The sequence below is a fragment of the Narcine bancroftii genome, chromosome 5 (assembly GCF_036971445.1).
Source record: "Narcine bancroftii isolate sNarBan1 chromosome 5, sNarBan1.hap1, whole genome shotgun sequence".
Classification (NCBI taxonomy): Eukaryota; Metazoa; Chordata; class Chondrichthyes; order Torpediniformes; family Narcinidae; genus Narcine; species Narcine bancroftii.
In genome coordinates, this window is record NC_091473.1 from 232,376,822 (window position 1) to 232,399,769 (window position 22,948).

Consider the following 22,948-nt stretch of genomic DNA (forward strand, 5'->3'; position numbering starts at 1 on the left):
AATTAGTTTAGTCTAATTAAACTGTGTAAGGTAGAGCAGAGAAAGTGTTACAATCCCAGCAGGGACCAAATGATTATATGCTTGAAACATACAGAAATGTCAGGTCCCCATTGATCACTATCCTCAAAGATATTATTCTGGGCAATTATTTTTTTTCCCCAAAAAGATTTGCTTCCTGAACAAAAATTAGCATTTATCATTGACAAATTCAAGCTGAACACAAAGGTAATTTCAGATTTGCTACATCTTGTCGGAAGTTGGAGTAATATTAAATTAACTTTTTATTAAATTTAGCAGGTTTAACCACAAAGATGCTGACATTTTGCATTAGTTCAAATGATCTAAATCTGTTTTGCCATTGATTTTTGTTTGTACTCAGCATCTGATGTCACTCATGCCTGTCCAACAATAGATGGCCAGCGTTGATGGGTTCCAGTTATTCTGATACCATTTTTCTATAAGTGTATACTCGCCATAAATGTAACTGAATGTATCACAGCTGTTGTGAGATTTACTAGACATTTCTGCTGTATAGAATCTTCATGAAGACATTCATTATGCTATTGCCTGAGGAACATGTGCATCAGCAGGTGTTCAACCAATATCAATGTAATGCACAGCATTTGTACATGTGATCTGCTTTTATCGCGGTCTGCATCTATCCTGACTCAGCATGCCCAGGCCTGACATTTTCAGACCACCTGCACTACATGCCTAGGCTTGCTTGGATTGACCAAAACAGCTTGCTTTGGTGAGCAAAATACAGTAGACTTAAAATATAACAGGAAATCACAAAAGTGGGCTATATCTAAAAAATGGTATGTGATAGGAAAGTTTTAAGGTGTATTTTGTTGTCAGCAGCTCATAATCCATACAATACACCCAAAAATGTTCAGGAAGAAAAATCTTTGTTGTCCACTGTTATTTTCAAATAGTAAAGGATGACTATACATTCCTGGTTGCCCAAGAATTAATTTTTCCCTTCAATGTGACTTTAAAAATACAATGCAGTTGAAATGTCCAATATATATATGACATATACAACCAGAGAGGAGATATGGATTTAAAATGCAAAAATAAATGGAAAAAATAATTTCAGGTAAAGTTTTTTTTTTAGTTCTGATGGAGTTTTCAATCTTGAGCCTTTACCTTTAAATTTAGCAAGGTAACAAATCTTTTAGGTCAATGAGTCCATTTTCCCCCCAAATACACCAATTAATATCCAAGTCCTGTACATTTTAGAGATTGGGAGGAAACCCAGAACAACACAGGGAGAATGTACAAACTCTATACAGGCAGCGCTTGATTCGAATTCTGGTCACTGGCACAGTAACAGCATTGTACTAACCGCTACGCTAACCATTCTGCCGTATGCTTTGCTGTTATTAAGTATGTCGACAGACCACAAAATCGTCATTCCAATTGTACAAATTAATTTGAGGATTTAGTACTTCAATTTTCATTTATATTCAATCAACAGTTTTATAAACAAGAAGTTACAGATTTTCTTGTCTGAAAATTGGATGATTTAATGCTGGTAAATATAGCCTTGAGACAAATTATAGATTGCTTAGATGATTTATACACATACAGCAAAACTAAACATTAGAGCAAAGGTTAATAAGGGACATACTCAGTTGTAGCCAAATAATTAAAGTTTCAATATTTTCCAAACACAATTTCACCAAATTTAGTTTGATATGTATCATGAAATATTTTTACAAGTAAAATTATCTTTCTCAATTAAATGAGACACATTTACAGGAATAGAATTGGCTAAAACTACTTATCTCTATGGCTTTTACAGTGAAAACAATGAAAAATAGATCAAGATGGCAGATAATTAGGAGACACATATCAAAAGTCACAGTCTCTGGAGAGTCATCTGCTTCAAGCGGGCCCCGGAGGCAAGGCATGTCGGAAAGATCAGCTGCTTAAGAGGGCCCTGAGAAAAATGAGACCAGCAACTGTTCATCAGCTGCAGGTATGTCAGCTATGTTAAAGTAAACCTCCTGAACTTGCCACACAATGTTCAGCAAGGAGCTGACCACCAGAGCACAAGGTCTCACCCGATATGATGGAAAGCTGCCAAGATCAAGACAAACCAAAGGTCACTGGTCACCATTCATTAGCCCAGTAAACTATTCAACCAGGTATTCTTTTCAATTAGAAGTTAGGTGCACATTTTAAGTTTCTAGTTTCTATTTGGATTAATCATAATATTGGGATAGATTAGCAATTCAATTGGTTGTTGATTCCTCAATACTGAATTAGTTATTAACCAGTAGTACATTTCAGCTGATAAAAAAAATCAACAGCATTCCAACCTTTGGTGGAACATCAAGAATCAAATGCACAATACTCTCACCATCCCTGCACACATCGATGGATGTGAAACTTTGGTGAGCTACTGACAACACCTCAAGTCTATAGAGGTACCTCCAGTGATGTCGCTGATGAAAGACTGGGGTATCAAATGGGAACACTGCTGTGATAATGGCAGAATCCTCACTGAAACCAGCAATGGTTCATATGCATCAGCTCAATTGGACATCTGTCAGGTTCTCCTCTCTTTAAACAGCCCCTTATTTCCAGCTCTCAGATTCTGTGGAGGACAGAAGAAACAACAACGCATGCTGAAAGCATGTCTTGATGAATGGCTCAAGCCCATAACAATGGTTATGTATTTTTATCCTTGCTATATAAAGTACACTAAATACATTAAAACATAATCTGCAAATAAACTAATTGTATGTTCTTCCTGACCCACTGTAATATCCTTAATTTGTATATCAGAACAAATCATCAGTGCAAGTGGTTCTATGGTGAAAACAAATAAAGCTGGTGACAAAGGATAAGCTTGTCTCATTAACTTAAATGGCATAGAGACTTGCCCATTTGTTACTACTTTAGCCTTAGAGGACTATTACATAATGCTCTAATCCAACTTTAAAAATTCAATCCAAATCCAAACTTTTCTAATACCTTATATAAAAAATCCCACTCTAATCTGTCAAATGCCTTTTCTCCATCTAAAGCCATTGCAACACTCAAGTCACCTTTTTTTTTGTTCTAAATGAATTATGCTAAGCAATCTAGCTACATTTTCCCAAGATTGTCTTTTTTTAAAAAAACAAATCCTCTCTGATCCATATTAATTAAGTAATGAATTATTCTTTCAATTTTGCTACTATTTTATAAACCACGTTTAATAGTGAAATAGGTCTATAAGATGAGAGTTTCAAAGGGCCACAGGGTAGTGAGGAAGGCATTTGGTGGTTCTTGCCTTTTCTGGAATCACAGTCTACTTTGCTTTCTAAAGGGAGTTCTGTGTGATCTCTGCTCCCTATCTGTAATCCCTGCTGCTCTCCAGCTGTATGACTATGTATTCAACCAGCCACATTGCCTTCATACCTTGATGAAGGGCTCAAGCCCAAAACATTGGTTATGCATCTTTATCTTTGCTATATAAAGTGCAATGTTTGACCTGCTGAGTTTCTCCAGCATTCTTCAATTATAGTGTCTCCAGACTTTTGTGTTTTACTCATGCTGAAAGCATACCTGAAGATTCAGGTGTGGATATATCAAGTTTGGAAAAGTAAGCCAGCAATCAGCTTAAATGGAATTGTGTCTTTCATCAGCGGTGGCCTGCTTCAAGGAAAAGCTTTCCGTCCCAAATCTGAAGACAACGTCATAAGGACGAAAGAAGAAAGAACCGTACAATTGCAACAGATGTTCTACATCAAACTGTCTGCATCTTATCTGTGTTCAATATGTACAGAAGATATGTACTCAAGAAAACCCAATGTGAATCTCTGATAGAGATTATCCTTGAATTGAGGGATTGTCGACCTTCAGCTATAAATTTAACTCATTCTCAATCAGAGTTTCAATCAGCAAGGAAATAAGATCTTTGGCCCATGCTGACCATATTGTCCATCTGAGCCAATGTATCTTGTCAACATTCCCCCAACCCTTTCGTATATATAAACATTTCCAAATAGCTATTAAATGTTGCACTAATACCCACATCTACCACTTCCTCTTGCAGCTTTTCAGAAACCTATCATCCTTCCTATGGATCAAAAATTGTCCTGAGGTCCCTTTTAAATCTTTCCCCTCCCCTCACCTTAAACCTCTAGCCTTCTATCCTGGGGGGGGGGGGGGGGGGGACTGCAACTATTTACCTGACCCTCCCTAAGCCTACAGATCTGTATTTCTCTACAAGGTCACTCTTCAACTTCCTTTACTCTAGGGGGGAGAAAAAAAAGTCCTAGCCCATCCAACATCTTATAGCTCAATCCCTCCAATTCTAGTAACACCTTTGTGAATCTTTCTTGCACCCCTTTAAGTTTAAGGACATCCTTCAAATGGCAAGTGCAGTAGAACTGAACACAATATTCCAAATGTGGCCATACCAACATCTTGTGCAGCCGCTCCAACTCCCCAATACCCTTAATGTTCAATGCCTTGGCCAGAAAAGGCAAGAACCACCAAATGCCTTCCTCACTATCCTGTGGCCTGTCTCATTTTCATGAAATTCTTTACCTGTAATCTCAAGTCTCTCTGTTCAACCCCTATCATATACTGTGCTATCCCTGCTCTGGTTTGATTCATCAAAAAGGGTGGTACAGTTAGCAAGGCAACGGTGTTATAGCACCAGCCATCGAGGTCGAATCTTGTGCTATCTGTTAGGAGATTGTATGTTCTCCCCATGTCTGTGTGGGTTTCTTCCCCTGTTTTGAGCAGGTGAGCCAAAAGGGCCTGTTCCATGCTGTAAATATGTCTAAATGTCTAAAATACATCACCATATTTATCTGAATTAAACTACATCAGCAATTCCCTAACTGCAGATCAGGTAATCTTGGATAGTACAGCCATTCCCTGACACAAGTCTGAGTTATGTTCTGACTAACTGGTCGGATCTCGAAATGGACGCAAGTCAGACATATGTAAGCATGGCACATAGTCCCTGCACTGTTAGTCCCCACACTGATCCCACAGCCCTGCGCTCTCCCAACAGCCCTCTATCAGTCCCCACACTGATCCCACTACCCTATGCTCTCCTGTCAGCTTGCAATGAAGTCCCCACACTGATCCCACTGCCCTGCACTCTCTCAACAGCCCACTGTACAGCAGTCTTTTATCCTGAGAACTGAGAGAGATGCTATGAGGTACACAATTGTCTGATGGTCACTATTGTACGCACTTAGCCATTATCACTGGTAGAAATACAACCAAGCATAATTTTTATATTTACATATTTTTAAAAATTTATTAGTTTTTTTCGTTGTATGTATGAATGGTTGCAAGTCGGATTGGTTTTAAGTAGGTGAGAGGCTGTAATCATAGATAATCTTCCCAATTGTTCCCTGCACCACCAATCTTATTGTCCGCTGCAAACTAACAACCAATAGCATTGATATTCTTATCCAGATCATTAATGTAAATGACAAACAAATCCGACCCAGCATCGATCCCTGCAGCACATCATTTGTCACAGTCTTCCATTCCATCATCATCCTCCAACGCCTATGACCTATCCAGTTTTATATCCAATTGGCAAGATCACACTGGATCACATGCAATTTAGCCTACCATGCAGGCCTAGTTAAAGGACTTGCTAAAGTCCATTCAGACAACATTTAATGCACCTTGCTCTGATCGATCTTTTTTGTCACTAATATGGTCGTATTAATGAAACAAATTCTGCACACAAAGCCATTCCAAATTAGCCCTTGCCTTTCCAAATTCTAGATCCTGTCTCAGATTCTCTTCCATTATCTTGCCCCCAAAGACATTAAGTTCACCAGTCTCAGGTTTCCAGGTTTTTCCTTGCAGCTGATCTTAAACTAGTGGGACCACAAGATGATATTTTCAGCAATTGTTACTGCACGACATATTTCATTAATCAAACCAAGGAGTTTCCTTTAGGTTCAACACAGAAGATTAGACACAGTGGAAATGAATGCAATGCAATTCTTCTTGTGTTTCATGCTACTGGCAAAGAATAATTTCCTTGTGTATGTCTTGAACAACCAACAAAACCCAATCTGTTTGTGCTTTTTCCACCAAATCACAGAGTTGGCCCCTTGCCAACCTTTTTACCCATCTAATCAGAGTTTCACACATTCGGACCATATCCTTCTTCAATACCTTGCTTATGTAAGTGCCTTTCCAAACACCTCAAACATGATGATTGTATCTGATTTCACCATTGTTATCTCTGGCAGCAAAAACAATTTCAAATACCCTACCAAATTGCTTTTCCTCTCTTTAAGCCTTTGCACTCTTGTTTTTGATATTTCTACCATGGTAGAAGATTCTGACCTAATCTGTATCTCATAATTTTATATTCCTCTATCAGATCACTCCTCAGCTTGCTTTCATGAAGGGCAAACAAATCCAGCCTGTTCTGCCTAAAGGAACCTGCAATAGATCCCTCCTGGCTTTTTTTTTTGGGGGGGGGGATTTAATCAAATGACATCTACCACTTTCACCTTTCTGAATACTGACCTGCTCCATATTGTCCATGTTCCCCTCTCTGAAGTTCCTATTATCCATGTCCCACTCTTTGAATAGAGATTAGAAGTATTGATTGAGGACCCCTGGTCCATACATTAATGCCATTGACACTCTTTCTGACTATGCTCTTCCTCCAAACTCTACTTCATTCAAGACCACCAAAGCACTGTCTGCACTACCAACACAGACCATTTGTTGTGCACTTCAGCCAGCTGTGAATATTTATGATTTTTTTTCTTCTTCCTTTATAGTGTCTTTTTTTTCCTTCATGTGTCGTTTTAAGTACAGTAAACCCTCCAGTATCTGGCACCTATGGGGAATGGTAGATGCTGGATAAGTGAATTTTCCAGTTGCTTGAGATTGTGTGGATGATACAGATCGGTGGGCTAACCACTTAGGGCGGGGGGGGGGGGGGGGGGGGGGAGGGGGGTGGGAGGAAGCCATTTTAAACTTTCGTGTCTTTTACCAATTTATTTTCTGCTTTTTCTTTGCCATTTGTTCAAGGCTGCTGGTTGCTTGAATTCCAGATAGCAGGGATTTTACTATACCAGGGAAGTTGTAAGAAGTTAAACTTTTATTGCAACTATACTTGAGTATATTCTATTCTTTTATTTAAACTTTATTTATTTGTTCAAAACACAAATAGTATATGAAATATACAACAATTAACCATAAACATGAACGTTAGTTTTTTATATATAGGAAAAAAAGAGCCCCCACCCCCCCTTCAGCCAACTCTCCTAAGGAGAGCCATAAAGAATGAAAAAAGAAAAAAATATTAAAGAAAAATTAAATATACATATTAAGATCTAATCAATGTAAATTGAAATATAAATATTCTGAACATAACAACCACTTATTAATTAAATATATAATTATCACACGAAACATGTCATTTTTTCCATTATTAAACAGTATCTCATTTCATTATGCCATCGATTAATATCAATCATACTTGTATCTTTCCACGTACTAGCAATACATTTTTTCGCTACAGATAAAGCTAAATACACAAAAGCAAGCTGAAACTTATCTAATCCCAAGCCTTTCATATTGTCGGATCTAAAAGTATTTTAATCTTATACAGGTATTCTAAAAAAAATTGAATTTTCTTCCAAAAAGATTGTATATGTATACATGAAAACAGCATGAAAAAAAGTTCCAACTGTATTACCACATCTAAAACACAAATCTGATTCATGAAAACAATACTTTATAAATTTTTCAGGTGTTAAATATAATTGATGTAAAAAATTATAGTTAATCATTGCATAACGTGCATTTATCAATCTAGTTACACTATCATAACAGATATCTAGCCAATCATCCTCGGAAAAAATAAAACCAGTATCCACTTCCCATTTACTTTTAGATCTATCCCAACCCTTTTTATTCATACCATCCTGTAATATTTGATACATAGATGAAATATAACCCTTCTCTGGTACCTTCATAAGAAAAGTCTCAAATTTAGTCATTTCAGGTAAAATCATATCTCTACCAAACATAAGTTTTACCAAAGATCGAATTTGATAATAGAGAAACAAAGAGTTCTTATCAATACCAAAACTGTCCCTCATCCAATTAAAAGATAAAAATTTGCCCTCTATAAAATAATCTCCAAAATTTTTCACACCTTTAAATCTCCAATGCAATAAACTTCGATTATGTACTGAAAAAGAAATAAGCTGATTATTATACAACGGAGTCAAAGCCTATAATTTACCCCTAGAGCCTATCGTTTTATTTTTCTTTATCCATAACTTAATTAAATGTTTTAGTATAGGCACATTATATTGTTGTAACAAATTTATATTCCATCTAAACAAAAATTGATGTATTTCAAATTCAGAAATATTTACCATCTCAATTTTGGCCCAACTAGGAGGCCGTACCAAATCCATCAATGAACTAATAAATTTAAGTTGGGCTGCTTCATAATAATTTTGAAAATGTGGTAAACGTAATCCCCCTGACTCATATTTCCAAGTTAATTTATTCAAAGCTACTCTCGAAAATTTACCTCTCCATAAAAACTCCCTAACCATTTTATTCAAGTCTCGAAAAAAAATATTATCAAGTAAATACAGAATAGATTGAAACAAATATTGTATACGTGGAAAAATATTCATCTTAATTGTATTTATCCTACCCAATAAATTAATAGGTAAATCTTTCCATTTAATCAAATCAGTTTTTAATTTTTTTTATTAACGGAACATAATTTAATTTATATAAAGATTGATAATTAACATCCAAAATTATACCCAGATATTTAATTCGATTAGTCCATTTCAAATTAATAATATTCTTATAAACTGAATAATCTCCTTCACTTACCAGTAATATTTCACTTTTTTCCCCAATTAACTTTATATCCAGAAAGACATCCATATTGTATTAAACACTCCTTCAAGTGCACAAGTGACTGAGCTGGATTTGTTAAATACACCAATACATCATCAGCAAATAAATTAATTTTATACTCCTCGTCTAAAGCTTTCATGCCTTGTATCTGTGTATTTTGTCTTATCAGCTGTGCTAAAAGTTCAATCACTAACGCAAACAAAGCTGGTGATAAATGACAACCTTGACGAGTTGATCGAGTCAATTTAAAAGGTTCTGAAATCAAACCATTCATCAATACTCTAGCTACCGGTTTACTATATAGAGCCCTAATCCAACCAATAAAAAAGGACCAAACTTAAATTTCTCCAAAACTTTAAACAAAAAATTCCATTCAACTCTGTCAAATGCTTTTTCTGCATCTAAAGATATCACCATCGGGTGATCTGAAGATTGTCGAAATCTATTAATCAAACTAATCATATGCAAAATATTATCTGAAGCATATCTATTCTTTATAAAACCTGTTTGATCCATATGAATCAACTTAGGTAAAAATTTAGCCAATCTATTCACTAATATTTTAGCTATTATTTTATAATCTACATTTAACAATGAAATTGGTCTATATGAAGATACTTTCAAAGGATCTCTATTTTTTTTTGGAATTACTGTAATTAAAGCATTAGAACAAGACTCAGGTAATTCATAATGTTCTCCAACTTGACGTAATACATCCCCAAACACTGTAGATAAATCATCATAAAAAATTTTATAAAATTCAACCGAAAATCCATAATCACCAAGCAATTTACCATTCGGCATTTCCATCATAGCCATTTTAATTTCTGAATCAGTAAATGGTTCTTCTAACTACTGTATATCTGCATCCTCTAATATCGGTAAATTCAACTGTGATTAAAAAAAGATCAATCGATCCAGTTCCTTGTTTTCCTTCAGATGTATATAACTTTCTATAAAATGAACAAAATTCATCATTAATCTCACGAGGTTTATAAGTAATAAGAGAATTCCATCTAACAGCATTAATAGTCCTCGAAATCTGTTCTTTTTTTAATTGCCATGCCAATACCATATGTGCTTTCTCTCCCCATTCATAATACCATTATTTAGTCCTATTAATCACAGATTCAAATTGATAAGATTGCAAAGCATTATATTCCAATTTCAACCTAGATAATTCTATTTTCTGATCTTTTGTAGCATCTTTCTGGAATTTCTTTTCTAACTCATCAATCTGTTTCTCTAATTCAAGACTCTGATTTAATCGATTCTTTTTTATTTTAGAAGTATAACTATTTGTCCTCTCAAATAAGCTTTCATAGCATCCCATAATACAAACTTACATTGAACAGAATTAGAATTTTCTTTCAAAAAAAAGAATTTGTTTTTTCAAAAAATCAATAAATTCCATATTTTTTAACAACATTGTATTAAACCTCCAACGATAAGCCACTTGAATTTTCTCAGAAGTTGCATATGTAAAATATAACAAAGAATGATCTGAAAGCACCCTACTTTTATATTCCGCTTGTATTTTCCCTTGTAAATGTGCCGATACTAAAAAGAAGTCAATCCTTGAAAACGATTCATGTCTAGATGAATAAAAGGAGAAATCTTTCTCTGTCGGATTAAGACGTCTCCAAATATCTCCTAAATTAAGATCTTTCATCAACGCTTGGACCTGATCTGCCATCTTGGATTTCTTAACTTTCTTCGGAGATTTATCTAATAAAGGTTCCAAAACACAATTAAAATCACCACCAACTAAAATATTATCATTAGCCTGACCCAAACATAAAAATGCATCTGAAATAAATATTTCATCATCTACATTTGGGGCATAAATATTAAGTAAAGTCCAAAATTCACTAAAAATCTTACAATTCAATTTAAGAATACATCCTGCCTTTTCCTCCATTGATTGTAATTCAAAAGATAATTTTTTATGTATCAAGATTGCTACACCTTTAGCCCTAGAGTTAAATGAAGAAGAATATACATGCCCAACCCAGTCCCTCTTTAATTTCATACTTTCCTTCACATTCAAATGTATTTCTTGTAAAAAAGCAATATCAATTTTCATTTTCTTAATATACGCCAAGACTTGCTTACGCTTAATCAGACTGTTTAATCCTCGAACATTAAAAGTAGCAAACCTCAACTTCAACATATCTACTATTATTACTAAATACCAATAATATCTTTATATGAAAACTCAAATCAATGTATATAGGCCCTCCAATAGGAAAAAAATCACAAATTAAATGCTAACTAAAATTTAAAAAGAATAAAAAAAAAGAAAATCCCCTCCTCAAAAAATCTACCAAAAGGTAGTAATCCCTAAACAAAAATTGGGTGTGGGTCACCCACCAGTGGCTGATGACTAGTAAAGAACTTAGAGCAAATCTCTCCCTCCCCAGCCAAACAATAAATAACTTCAAAATATCATAATAAGAGGAAAAAGAAAATTCTTCTTTTCATCCAAGAGATTCCAGTCTCGAAGATCCCATTTCAGAAGAAGTTGAACTCTTTCCATTACAGTTTTTCCCATTTCTGCCATTTCTTCCGTTTCCAGAACAACCAGATTTTTCTTTAGGAGACAATGGTGGACTACGTCTTTGTCCTCTTATATCTGGCAATGAATCAGCAAAAATCATTGCTTCACGATCATTCTCAAAAAAAAAACGAAATTGATAGTCTCCATAAAACACCTTCAACACTGCCGGGTCGCGAAAAGAAGACTTATAACCTTTACACCACAAAACTTCTTTAACTGGATTAAATTGACGTCGATGTTGAATGACCTCTTGACTCAAATCAAGATAAAAAAAAAACTGTTATTCTGGATCAATAATGGAGTTTGTTGTTGTCTCGCATTTTTCACTGCTAGTCGAAGTATTGCTTCTCTGTCCAAATAATTCAAACATCGAATTGTTACCGGTCTCAGTGGTTGACCAGCTGAGGGTGTTCTTCTTAGAGCTCTATGGGCGCTTTCCAGTACCAAGCCTCCAGAAAGAAAATCTTGCCCTAATACTTGTGGGATCCAGTCTTTTAAAAAATAAAGATGATCTTGTCCTTCTATACCTTCTGGCAAACCAAGGATTTTCACATTATTCCTTCTGCTTTGATTCTCCAAATAGTCTATTTTCCTCTCTAACTCCTTCTCACATTCTCCCAATTCTATGACTGATTTTTCAACCTTCAACACTTTTTCTGTGTTAGAAGCCACTTGTTGTTTACAGTCCAAAAAAGCAGTCTGAAATTTTTTTAAAATTCTTCATAAGATGCATCCACACGTGCTTTAACTATATTCAATTCTGAACTTACCATTTGAACCATCACATTCATTAAAGGCATTTAGTTGCTTACACTGTAGATCAGAAAAGCTCAGCCCTGCTTTCTCTAACGTAGTGGCAAAACCAGGTAACTGCAGCTCCTGATGCAACTCAACAGAAGGCATTTTAAAAGTTTTACTGCGGGTCTGGACTCCCAGTGACAGCACCCCGACTTCCTCAGGAGGTCACCGCTGGTCTCCCCCCGCATCTCGTTGTTTTTTCACAAAATCACGAAGGAAAGCAATATCTTCAGGTTGAAATGCTTCCTGATGCATTTCCAACAATGGAGTCGTCTTCCTGCGTGCTCCGTCCGTTGAAATTGAAAGTCCTTCCAAATCGGGATCCACTTCTTGGGAATTGAACAAAATTCCAGAGAATGGGTAATTCCAGCGCCATCCTTCACTTGGTGAGTAGTAGACATTTTTTTTCTGCTCCCACAGGCAGTCTTTGAGGTTTAGACACTGAAGAGATTAAACCTGAAGCTGTATCAAGTCATCTAGGCCCCAAATCTTCAGCACTTCAAAAATGTAACTTCTTCTGTACTTGAGGTTTAATCTTTTTACCATTAATGGCCATAATAGTTCCTTAATACTTTAAACTAAAATATTAAAAGTTTAAAACTTGAAAACAAAGGGTTAAAAAACAGGTACTTAAAAGTCTGGCCAGAGAGGTCGAGATTACACGTCTAGACTCTACGCCATCTTGCCACGCCCCCGTACTTATGTATTAGACAATAAATTAAACTTGATCCCAATTGCTGATACTTGCCAAATAATTTGTTTTTTCTTTCCTGATTAAACTTTCAATACCCTTTGCCATTTAAGAATCCAAATGTTTCACCTTCACTAGATCAACTGGTGCCAAAATCTTATTTACTTTCTCATATTGTTCCTGAAAGCAATGTGGCAGGTGGACTAGTGGTCAAGTAGCTGTTTGGCACGCCTGCCTTCATTGAGTGTGTTATTAAGTACAAAAGTCAGGAGCTCATAATACAGTTGTACAAATTATTGATAGGATCATGCTGCGTGCAGTCTGTTTACCCAGCTACAAGGACACAAATTAGAAAGTGTGCAGATGAGATTCAACAGAATGCTGCTAGGACTGGTGGACTTGAGTTATGAGAGAGGTTTGATAGGCTCCTTTAACATAATCCATTATATTGGAGGCTAAGAAGCAACCATATAGAACTTTTTATTTTTAAAATCATGAGGAATGGGTAAAGTGAATGCTCACAACGTAGATGACTCTAGAGCAAGAGGGTGCAGGTTTAAGGAGGAGTGAAACTGAAGAGGGGCAACATTCATGGTAGGCGAGACCAGAACTAGGGTTCATGGCCTCAAGATTCAGATAAGTAAATTTAAGACAGAGATAAGCTTGTCTCAGAGGATGGTAAATCTGTGGAATTTGCTGCCCATTGAAGCAGTGGAGACGGCCTCAGTAAATATATTTAAGACAAGATTTTTACACTAGGGGAAAAGGCGGAGGTAGGTGGAGATGAGCCTGTCATCAGATCAGCCATGATCTCATTGAATGGCAGAGCAGGCTCGATGGGCAAATGGTCTACTCCTGCTCCAATTTCTCATGTTCTTAATTTCACTCAGAATTGGCTCTGTATCTGGAATGAGCTGCCAGAGGAAACTATAGAAGTGAGCGCAATTACAAAATTCAAAAGATATTGAATATTGTAATTGGATAGGAAGGGCTGGGAGGGATATAAATCATAAGATATGCAAGCAAGGTTTCGCTAATCTGGCTTTTGAACCTAACATTACGGCTACACCTACCTGCCTTCTCCCCAGTCACCCTCAATCCTCCTAATCTGGAAAAATACATTTCGTGAGCTGGCCTTTGCTGTTGCCATAGTACTCTCTGGGAATAACAGTTCTTCTGCATCTCCATCCAAATCTAACTCTCCCCCCTTTCAACAACCCCCCACCTACCTGCAACTTAGGATGGAGATGAGGAGAAACTAGTTTCCAAGAGAATCAAATGCAAGCAATTAGGATTAGCTCAGAACTTGGCTGGCATGGAAGAATTAGTCCAAATGGACAGTAGGGATATAAATTTATTTCATCTTTTTTTCACATTTTGGTGCAGGTGCTCATCTTTGCGAGAAATAGAGCAAAAAATGTTAATTACAGAATCTAATTTATGCAATCTAAACTAATTGGATTGGGAACATTTACTAATCAGCATTCTTTAAGTTGAAAAATTACAGTTGTGATTCTATAAGAAAGATGAGAAAGCAGGAAATTGTGCAACATCTGTTACGGGGAACTACAGAACTGTAAATGAAGAATAGAGTGACTCAAACCAAAGAGAATGTGAGAAAATTAGAGAATATCAACATGAATCTGTAAAGCCTTGGTTACAATTAACTTGCACTTATGAAAATAAGCTAAAGTGGCACACAGGAATGCCTATGGAATATATTTTTTGTTAAGAGATGGTGTCTCAAAAAAGCAGGCTGCATCATCAAAGATCCTCACTGCTACCATTGAGGTGGTGGTACAAGAACCCAACATGACAAAAACACCTTCTTCCCCTCAGCAGATTTCTGAATGGACAATGAACCTTAAAGACACTACCTCACTTTGTTTTTCTTTTTCCACTAATTAAATTTTTCTAAAAATCTTGTAGTTTTGGAACTGTAATTTATAGAAAATTTTGCACCATGCCATTGCCACAAAACAACAAATTTCATGACACATATTCATGACAACAAACCTTATTCTGATTCTAAAGGCTTCCACAAGATCATGGAATTTTCAGTAGAAGGAATGCTAGCTAACAGTCATGGAATTGAAGGCAAATTAACAATATGACAAATGACATAATTCTAAGATTTGTGCCACGTCCTGGGATTTATTCACGACTTTTTACAACATATTAATCAATGACTGAAAGTCGGGGAGCAAGCATTTCAGATGGAAAAGCAACATTTTCAAGAAACAAAGGATAAATGCATTAAAATTATTGGCAGTGGAAAATGATACAACTTGAGAGAAAGAAAAATGGTAGCAATTCATGCAGGAGGGAGTCCCACCAAAATTGCCTAGGTCCACTCTCATGATATTGGTTCATGGCTCAAATGGTGCAACTTCTCTGTCCTTCTTCAGGAAGTCCCAAGAGGGATGATGGAGCCCAGTCTGCATTTCATCTCAAAGGTGACACTTCAGGGAGGCAAATACTTCTCTGCACAGCACTAGAATATCAGCCTAATGTTCAAGCCTTTGGTAATGGAACATAAATCCTATCAACTCTGGCTCAGAGATGAAAGGTACAACAAGAAAAAAAGGTAACTAAGTTTACAAGGAAATTAAAGAGATGAGAATAGAAAATATCATACATGTGAATTATATTATCCACACATGGCATTTCTAATACTTCCTTGATTACTTTCTCATCTACAAATATACTAGAAAAGAAAGCCAAAAGTTTGATTGTTTCCATAATCACTTATGGCACTTTGCAATTTTAGTTTGTGTTTGAAGGGAAAATAGGTAATGGCAAACATCTGGTCTTGATGCAAGAACACCACTATGTCATTTGGGTATTCTATTCCAAGTGATTTTCCAAATAACAATTGTGATTTGCAAACTGCTTTGAAGAAAGGTTTTCACTATTGTGAGCATAACATGTTATTAGCACGATAAAATATATATTTTATCAGATCAAGACTTATTCACTAACATTTTACATCTGGTAATGGTTGCAGAAATATCACAAGCATTGCTACATATTAACATTACAAGAAGGCTTGGGAAAAAAATCAAGCATAATTAAAGTTGTCTTTAAAAATATGACAGATCGTTTGTTTCCCATTTTACATCTTCACAAATTCTATTTACGTTGCCTTCCACAAAAATTACAAAAGGGTCATTTATATTATTCTTTCCCAAAAATCATAATTAAGAATCCAGTATAAACCATTCCTACTATAAAAATAAATAAATACTAATATTCAATAGCATATTTGTTGAGGCTTTTGGCTGACTCCCTCCGTCTGCATATTTTTGCAAAAAGATACAATCCTTCAACTGTTTACTGTTAATGAACTATGCAATTTGTTCATAGTTGATTTTGATCATGTTAATTACGGTGATTGAGAAAATTTCAGTGCTTTCTAATGTTTATCTATCAATTGAATACTTCAGGTTAATGAGAATTTAGAATATCTTGAATACTAGTAACATTCTTATATTACAGCTGCATGGCATGGTTTTTTGACATGTTCATGGAAAGCATGTCTTTTGCAAAATTACTTTGTACCTATATCAAGGCAAAAAGAGAGCTCTCATCTGGCTTTATCAATGGAATAGGAGGTACATATTTAAGTATTAAAAATATTTTTAAATATGTGTTTGCAACTAAAATTTCACCGTATGCCTCAGGCATGTAATTCAATATTGGTGAGCACATGAACTGAATGAAGCAACTGTAGATCCAAATCCTCTAACATCCTTTTCAATTCAGATCATCCTCCATTAAGCTTTATTCAAGCTTTATTCAATCTCAGAGGCTATAACATAAATGTACCATGACTGCCAATCTATGAAATTTCACATTCGCACAGGGGAAAAAAAAACTTTTGGATCAAGCATTTGAAATATTCACAGGTCACTAAAGTGTATTGCAATCCTTCTCAGAATCACATTTTTCCTTGGGACTACATACTGTATCCAGCTAAAATTAATTTTATCTAAAAATAGATGTCATCAATCACTGGATTAAAATTTTGACTAGTTTTAAATCAAGGGCTTTTTATGAAAGTTCTCTGACCTGAGCATTGTAATATAAAACTGAACATACAGATTCTAACAATAATTTGGTGATCAGTTATTGTAAGAGTAATTAGTGGCCTTTTGTCACTGACAAAAGGCAAAGGAGGAAAAACCCAACACCCAACCCCAACCCCAACCAACCAATTTTCCCCTGCAGCCGCTGCAACCGTGTCTGCCTGTCCCGCATCGGACTTGTCAGCCACAAACGAGCCTGCAGCTGACATGGACTTTTACACCCTCCATAAATCTTCGTCCGCGAAGCCAAGCCAAAGAAAAGAAAAAAGAATTAGTGGCACTCGGGACAGCAGTTCAAATCACCCTTTGAATGTCTACAAGGTAGCCAGTAGGTATTTACTGAACCTTAAACCGCCTCACATTCGCCTCTTGTGATTTTTGTGTTTAAAAAAAAATGGCATCTCATCTCCTCTTCCTAATTACAGGAGGGTCGACAAGGAATTGGAAATCAGTAACTACAACTCATCTCAAGTAATATTATTTGAGTGTGTATATGCTTTGCTCCATTTCACTTGATACAAAGAGAAAGTTAAAAAAAAAGTTGGTTCTTGCTTAAAATGGAGCGAATACTGAAGCACTTTGGCTGGGAAAGAGTTCGAATTGTGCTACATAAAAAAAATTCACTGCAGATATTTACTTTTGTTTTTAAAGCTCCTTTTAGCACAATATTTAAAAATTCTAAAATATACTTTTATCAGGAAGCTCCATGTTTAGCTTTGGCATTAAATCAACAAACCAATTAAATAATTAACAGTTTAAAATATCACTTGGCAAGTTACCAATTCAGTGAAAGGACACAAGACTATTGACTAAACGTGCAAAAGTTCCTTTTATGGTGCCACACCCTGTTCACAGAGCCCAGTGCTGTGTGTGATGCTTCACTTTGAATATTACTCAATATCACTTTTTCTCAATCATATTGTTCAATTGAACTGTAATTCCATGCAATACAACAAAGAAACTTCAGCAGCATTTTGAAGCAAACCAACAAATACAAACGCAAGTAACAATTTATAGCAAATTTTCCTTATAACTATAAGCGACTATTATTCTATTTAATTAAGGCTGGTTCTATAAATTTTGCTGCTTGATAACTGAATTAATATTGGACTCTTAAAAGTCAGCTAACTTTTAAAATGCATTGTTACACATTTAGTCCTTACCTTTCTGACTCCCAGATTTGCACGGCAGAGCGTTTTGCTTATTCAGACAGCTAACAGTTTGACCTTGTCTGTTCATCGTTGTGAGAGACTTGGAATTGGTGCTGATTGCTGTGGCTGCCCTTGCAGTGGGGCCAGGAATCCTAAAGAAAAAAACACACTGGCTTGAGTGTAAATACAAAGCAGGGTCATGAGAGAGAACATGCTTTGTGCAGTAGTAACAAGACGTTCTGGGTTTAACCACAAATGGAAGCAGCACTGAAATCAGCAAAGCGAAAAAAATAAAATTTAATTATGCTGACCTAAGCCTCAAGAATAAAAGTTAAAGAAATTACCTCAACTCTCTTCAGAAACACGATATGCCTGCAAGAATATAGATTTTGCATTTTATTTTCGATTCAGTGATGTAGCTCAGTGGTCATCTTAATGACAGCTACAGGAACTATTTCTATGAAGGATACAGTAGGTGAGAGTGAGAGTGGGAAAGTGTCCAAGCCAACTTTAATATTTAATATAAACCATCTATTACTAAGTCACAAGCAGATCATATCCACTGCTGAGTATAGTTTTTTTTTTAATGCTATGATTGCACAGTAGCTGGAAATAAAGCAATAGAAATAATGACAAATCAGACCTGGAATCAGCAATTTTCCCTTCTGGTTTGTTCATCACAGTTCACCAAAGATTGTCTATTTAATCATTTGAAAAAGTATAATTTATACAAGAATGATTAATACCAAATGAGAATGATCATCAACAAAATGCCCGTAATGCCAATTTTCCTATTTATTGAAGTTCCAGGTCTAGATCTGTGCCTTTCCTATGAAGGTAATCAGTTGGAATCACCTACTTCAACCCAGTTCTTCAGATTCTGAAAATGAGACCCATGTTGGACCCAAAGACTCTACCACAGCTGAGTCAAGTTGACCTTGGTGAAGCAAATGAGTGGGAAGATTTATTTTTGAGAGACTATAAATGATTTCTTCCACCTGCCAAGTAATCTTGTACAGTGGGATTGCTGCTTCAGGATTTTTGGTTTGGTCTGTAAACAATGTGGCCCGCCCATCATAGTTGAGACTAACTAAGACCTCATTGATGGATATGCTGGCCTGGGAGGGGATGCTGATATCATATATCCTGAATTGGTTGAGGGGGATCTTGTTAAGACAGTGTTGGTAATATCTCTCAAAGACTTTGAAGTGTAGACCATAGCTGGCCCAGTATTCAGAGGCACAGTGGAGGGAAAGCATGACTATTCCCTGGTGTACCACCAGCCTTATCTTGAGCTGCAAAAAATGGTTTTCTTCAGATGACCCAAAGCTGTGATGGTATACTGTAGGCAATTATGAATTTCTTCACCAATGTCTGCCTTCAATGAGAAGTGGCTCCAAAGACATATTGCACATGGGGATGGCAAGTTGGTTGAAGGCCTTTGTAATGTTAAGCACAAAGCTCAGATTCTCAGATCATTAAATGAATGATCATTTATGACTTGATCAGTCTCCACATTTTCACATAGACAAGCATCAGCTTAAGTTTATTTGTTACATTCTATCTAGTACAGTGAGAAGGTTCTTCAATGAGCAGAATGTTATCTTCAACATTAAAGAGCGTATTTTACAGAGTATAGAATTACAATGACAAGGAAGATCAATTAACACCAAGGTCAGCATGATAGCTCTATTGTGAGGTTCAATCAAGAGCCCAATGGCTGTGGGGAAAACTGTCTTTCTGCCCTTTGGTGCATGCTTTCACTTAAGCCTCCTCCTCCTCCTCCAATGGGGGGGAGGGAGGAGAGTGTGCCCAAGGTGTGATGGGTTTTTCAGTAAGTTGGCTACCTTTCCCAGGCAATAAGAGATGTGGATGGACTCCATGGAGGGAAGGGAAGATTGCATTATGTTCTGAGCTGCATTCACTTCCTTCTATAGCAACTTTCAATCTTGAGCAGATCAGCTCCCATTCCGACGTTGTAATGCATCCAATGAGATTTTGGTTCTGGAGTGAGGTTGGATGAGTTAACATGTTTTCATATCCAACAGACTAATTCCACACCAGCTGCTGCTTGCTGGAAATGAGATACAGCACCGCAGTGATAAAAACTGAGAACTTTGTTAGGGAAGGAGTGTGACATGGAATAGCTGAACACCAATTTACAATGGGAGTAAGAAAGTGGTTTTACAGCACAGAAATAGGCCTTTCAGCCCAACTTTTCCATTCAATGCCTTGCCTAATGTGGTGATTAAATGGTTTTTTCAATGCACTAAGTATAATCCAACTATGATTATCAAAAATCACATTATCCGAAATCCTCTGTTATCCAAAACATTTTTGGACCCACCCAGAAGTGATGTCGGTTTGGCTCTGAAGAGTTTTTTTTTGATAATTGTGGATTTCAGAAAAAAATCAGAAATCCTCATTCATCCGAATAATTTCAAAGCCAAAATGGCGTAATTTCACTTCTGAAGTTTCAGATAAATGAGGATATCCGGAAAAAAAAAAATCAGAAATTCTGTTATCCAAAATTTTTTGAGCCGACCTGATGTCACGGGTTTAAAAAAAATTTGGAATTTTGGAAAAAGCCTATGAGTAAAATTTCGAGTTTTTCGTGTTGGATGCATCTTGCTTTCCACAGGTTGTTTTTTTTTAAATTTTTGGTGAGAATTTAGCATTATTTCTTGCTTTAAAAGCCTTCTCTTGCTGTTTACAAGTGACTTGCTGTTACTACTGGGCTGTTTTAAAAAAAAATGACCAGTTATCTGAAAATATCATTGATCCAAAATAGGCCCGGCCCTAACCACTTCTGATAATCAGGAGTTGTACTGGATATCTAATTCCATTACCTCCTCTGGCAGCAAGTTTAAATGTATTATCATCTGACTGTATATATACAACCTGATGAAGCAGCATTTCTCTGGACCATGGGGCACACACACACACAAGACAGGGTACATAATATCATTAAAAAAAAATTAAAATAAAGATTTATAAATCATTTGGGATGATTTATTTGGTTACAGAATACGGATCATTAATTTCACAACGTGTGGGGAGAAGCTATTTCCCAGTCTGGCAGCCCTGATTTTTGAGGCTCCTGTACCACCTCCTTGATGGCAGTAGGTCAAAAATACCCTGTGCTGGTTGGAAAGGTTCTTTTCTAATTCTTTGAGCCCTGTTTAAGCAATGTTCCTGGTAAATATGTCAAAGGAGGAAAGAGAGACCCCCGTGATCTTCTTAGCTGTTTTTATGATCCTCTGATTGATTTCTGGCCCAATAATTTGCAGCTACTGTACCACACAATGACGCAGCCAGTCAGGACCATCGATTCTGCATCTGTATAAATTTGGGGCCCAGTAGCCTTGCCCTCCTCAACCTCCTTTGCAAGTATTGGCGCTGCTGCACCTTCCTGCCTAACGAGTCTTTGCTGCGCAAAAAAACTAAAATCCTTTTTAAATATCCTATATATTTTATTTTGATACCCTTAACGTGGAAAAATATTTTGACTATTTGCCATATCTGTGTCTCTTATTTACTTCTTTCAGTCTCCCTTCAGCTTCCTTTGTTCCAGGCGAAACAACTCCAACCTATCCAGTCTCTCTCTATTTCTTAAGACCTCCAATCCGGGCAACATCCAAGTGAATCTTCTCTGAGCTCATACAAGTGAAACAACATCCTTCCTGTTGAGTGGCGACCGGAACCACACACTGGACTCCAAGCCTGTTTCCAAGATTCTGTTGGTTAAGATCACAGATTATTCACAGCAGATTGAATGATGAAATTGGACTGAAACACACTGGGAAATGCCAGCAATTAATGGTCAATGGATAGCATTTATTCCCTATAAGTGACAGGAGAATTGGAAATGCCTACAAATCTCAAACGCTTCAGTGGAGATCTGTCAATGAGTTCCAGCTATGTTCAACAAATGTTTAAAACCACAGCAAGAACCAGCTGAATTTGCCACCAGACCCCATTAAGTTTGACTTGATACACATTTAACTGCCTTTGGATAACATCAGTAGTGAGAAGTGCAAAATAAAATTAGCATATCATCAAACATGCTCCAAAGTCCTGAAAAGCACAAGACATTAAAGGTCCCCTTCACTTTACAGGAAGGCAATTGTGAAGGCTCAAATCGAGGCTTCTGCACAATACAGACAAGAGGTCCCTATCATCTCCTCATCTATTGCCAGTTCCGATTAGTTTTGTATCATCATCTTACTTCTGTGGCTATACATGAATAAGAGATATGGTCTTCAACGTTAAAATGAATTGACTTTGGTTCTCTGTATTCTCAATTCTAAAAAAATGTTTTTCATTTATTTTTGGCCTATTCTGTACCATAGCCACTCATCTCAGATGTTATAAACATTTCAGTCAATTTATATACATCAAACCAATATCATTATAAATCAAGCCCAAATTAGGGATTGTTCTGAAGAAAGTTTAAATTTAGTGTTGACCTGAACATAAAATCAAATTTTCACACTTGCCTTTGGTATCTCATTTAAGCCATTATCTGGCAGGCTTACTACATTTAACACTTAAATAAATAAAGGTTTAGTTGTTCATAGTTGGAAACAAGCACATGGATTGAATTAATAAAAAAGTAGAGTTCTTCAGTAATTTTCTCATGCACAGACCATCCAGTGATTAATAGGTCATTTGTTTTACGTTTTCAATGTATTAAGGGAAATTATTTGGGTGATAGAACTATTCCCACCGGTCAGGGAGTTTCAGACTGGGGGCTGTGCACAGTCTG

General features: G+C 36.3%; 1 protein-coding gene across 6 annotated transcripts in view; it reads right to left on the minus strand.

Moving 5' to 3' along the window:
- The window catches only part of LOC138765026 (neuron navigator 1-like), a 674,255-nt gene that overhangs the window by 526,701 nt on the left and 124,606 nt on the right, over positions 1-22,948 (minus strand). For all 6 annotated transcript variants that reach the window (XM_069941668.1, XM_069941670.1, XM_069941669.1 and 3 more), the window contains one exon: positions 18,193-18,332. In XM_069941668.1, coding sequence (XP_069797769.1) covers positions 18,193-18,332 — 140 coding nt within the window. The remainder of the gene's footprint in view (positions 1-18,192; positions 18,333-22,948) is intronic.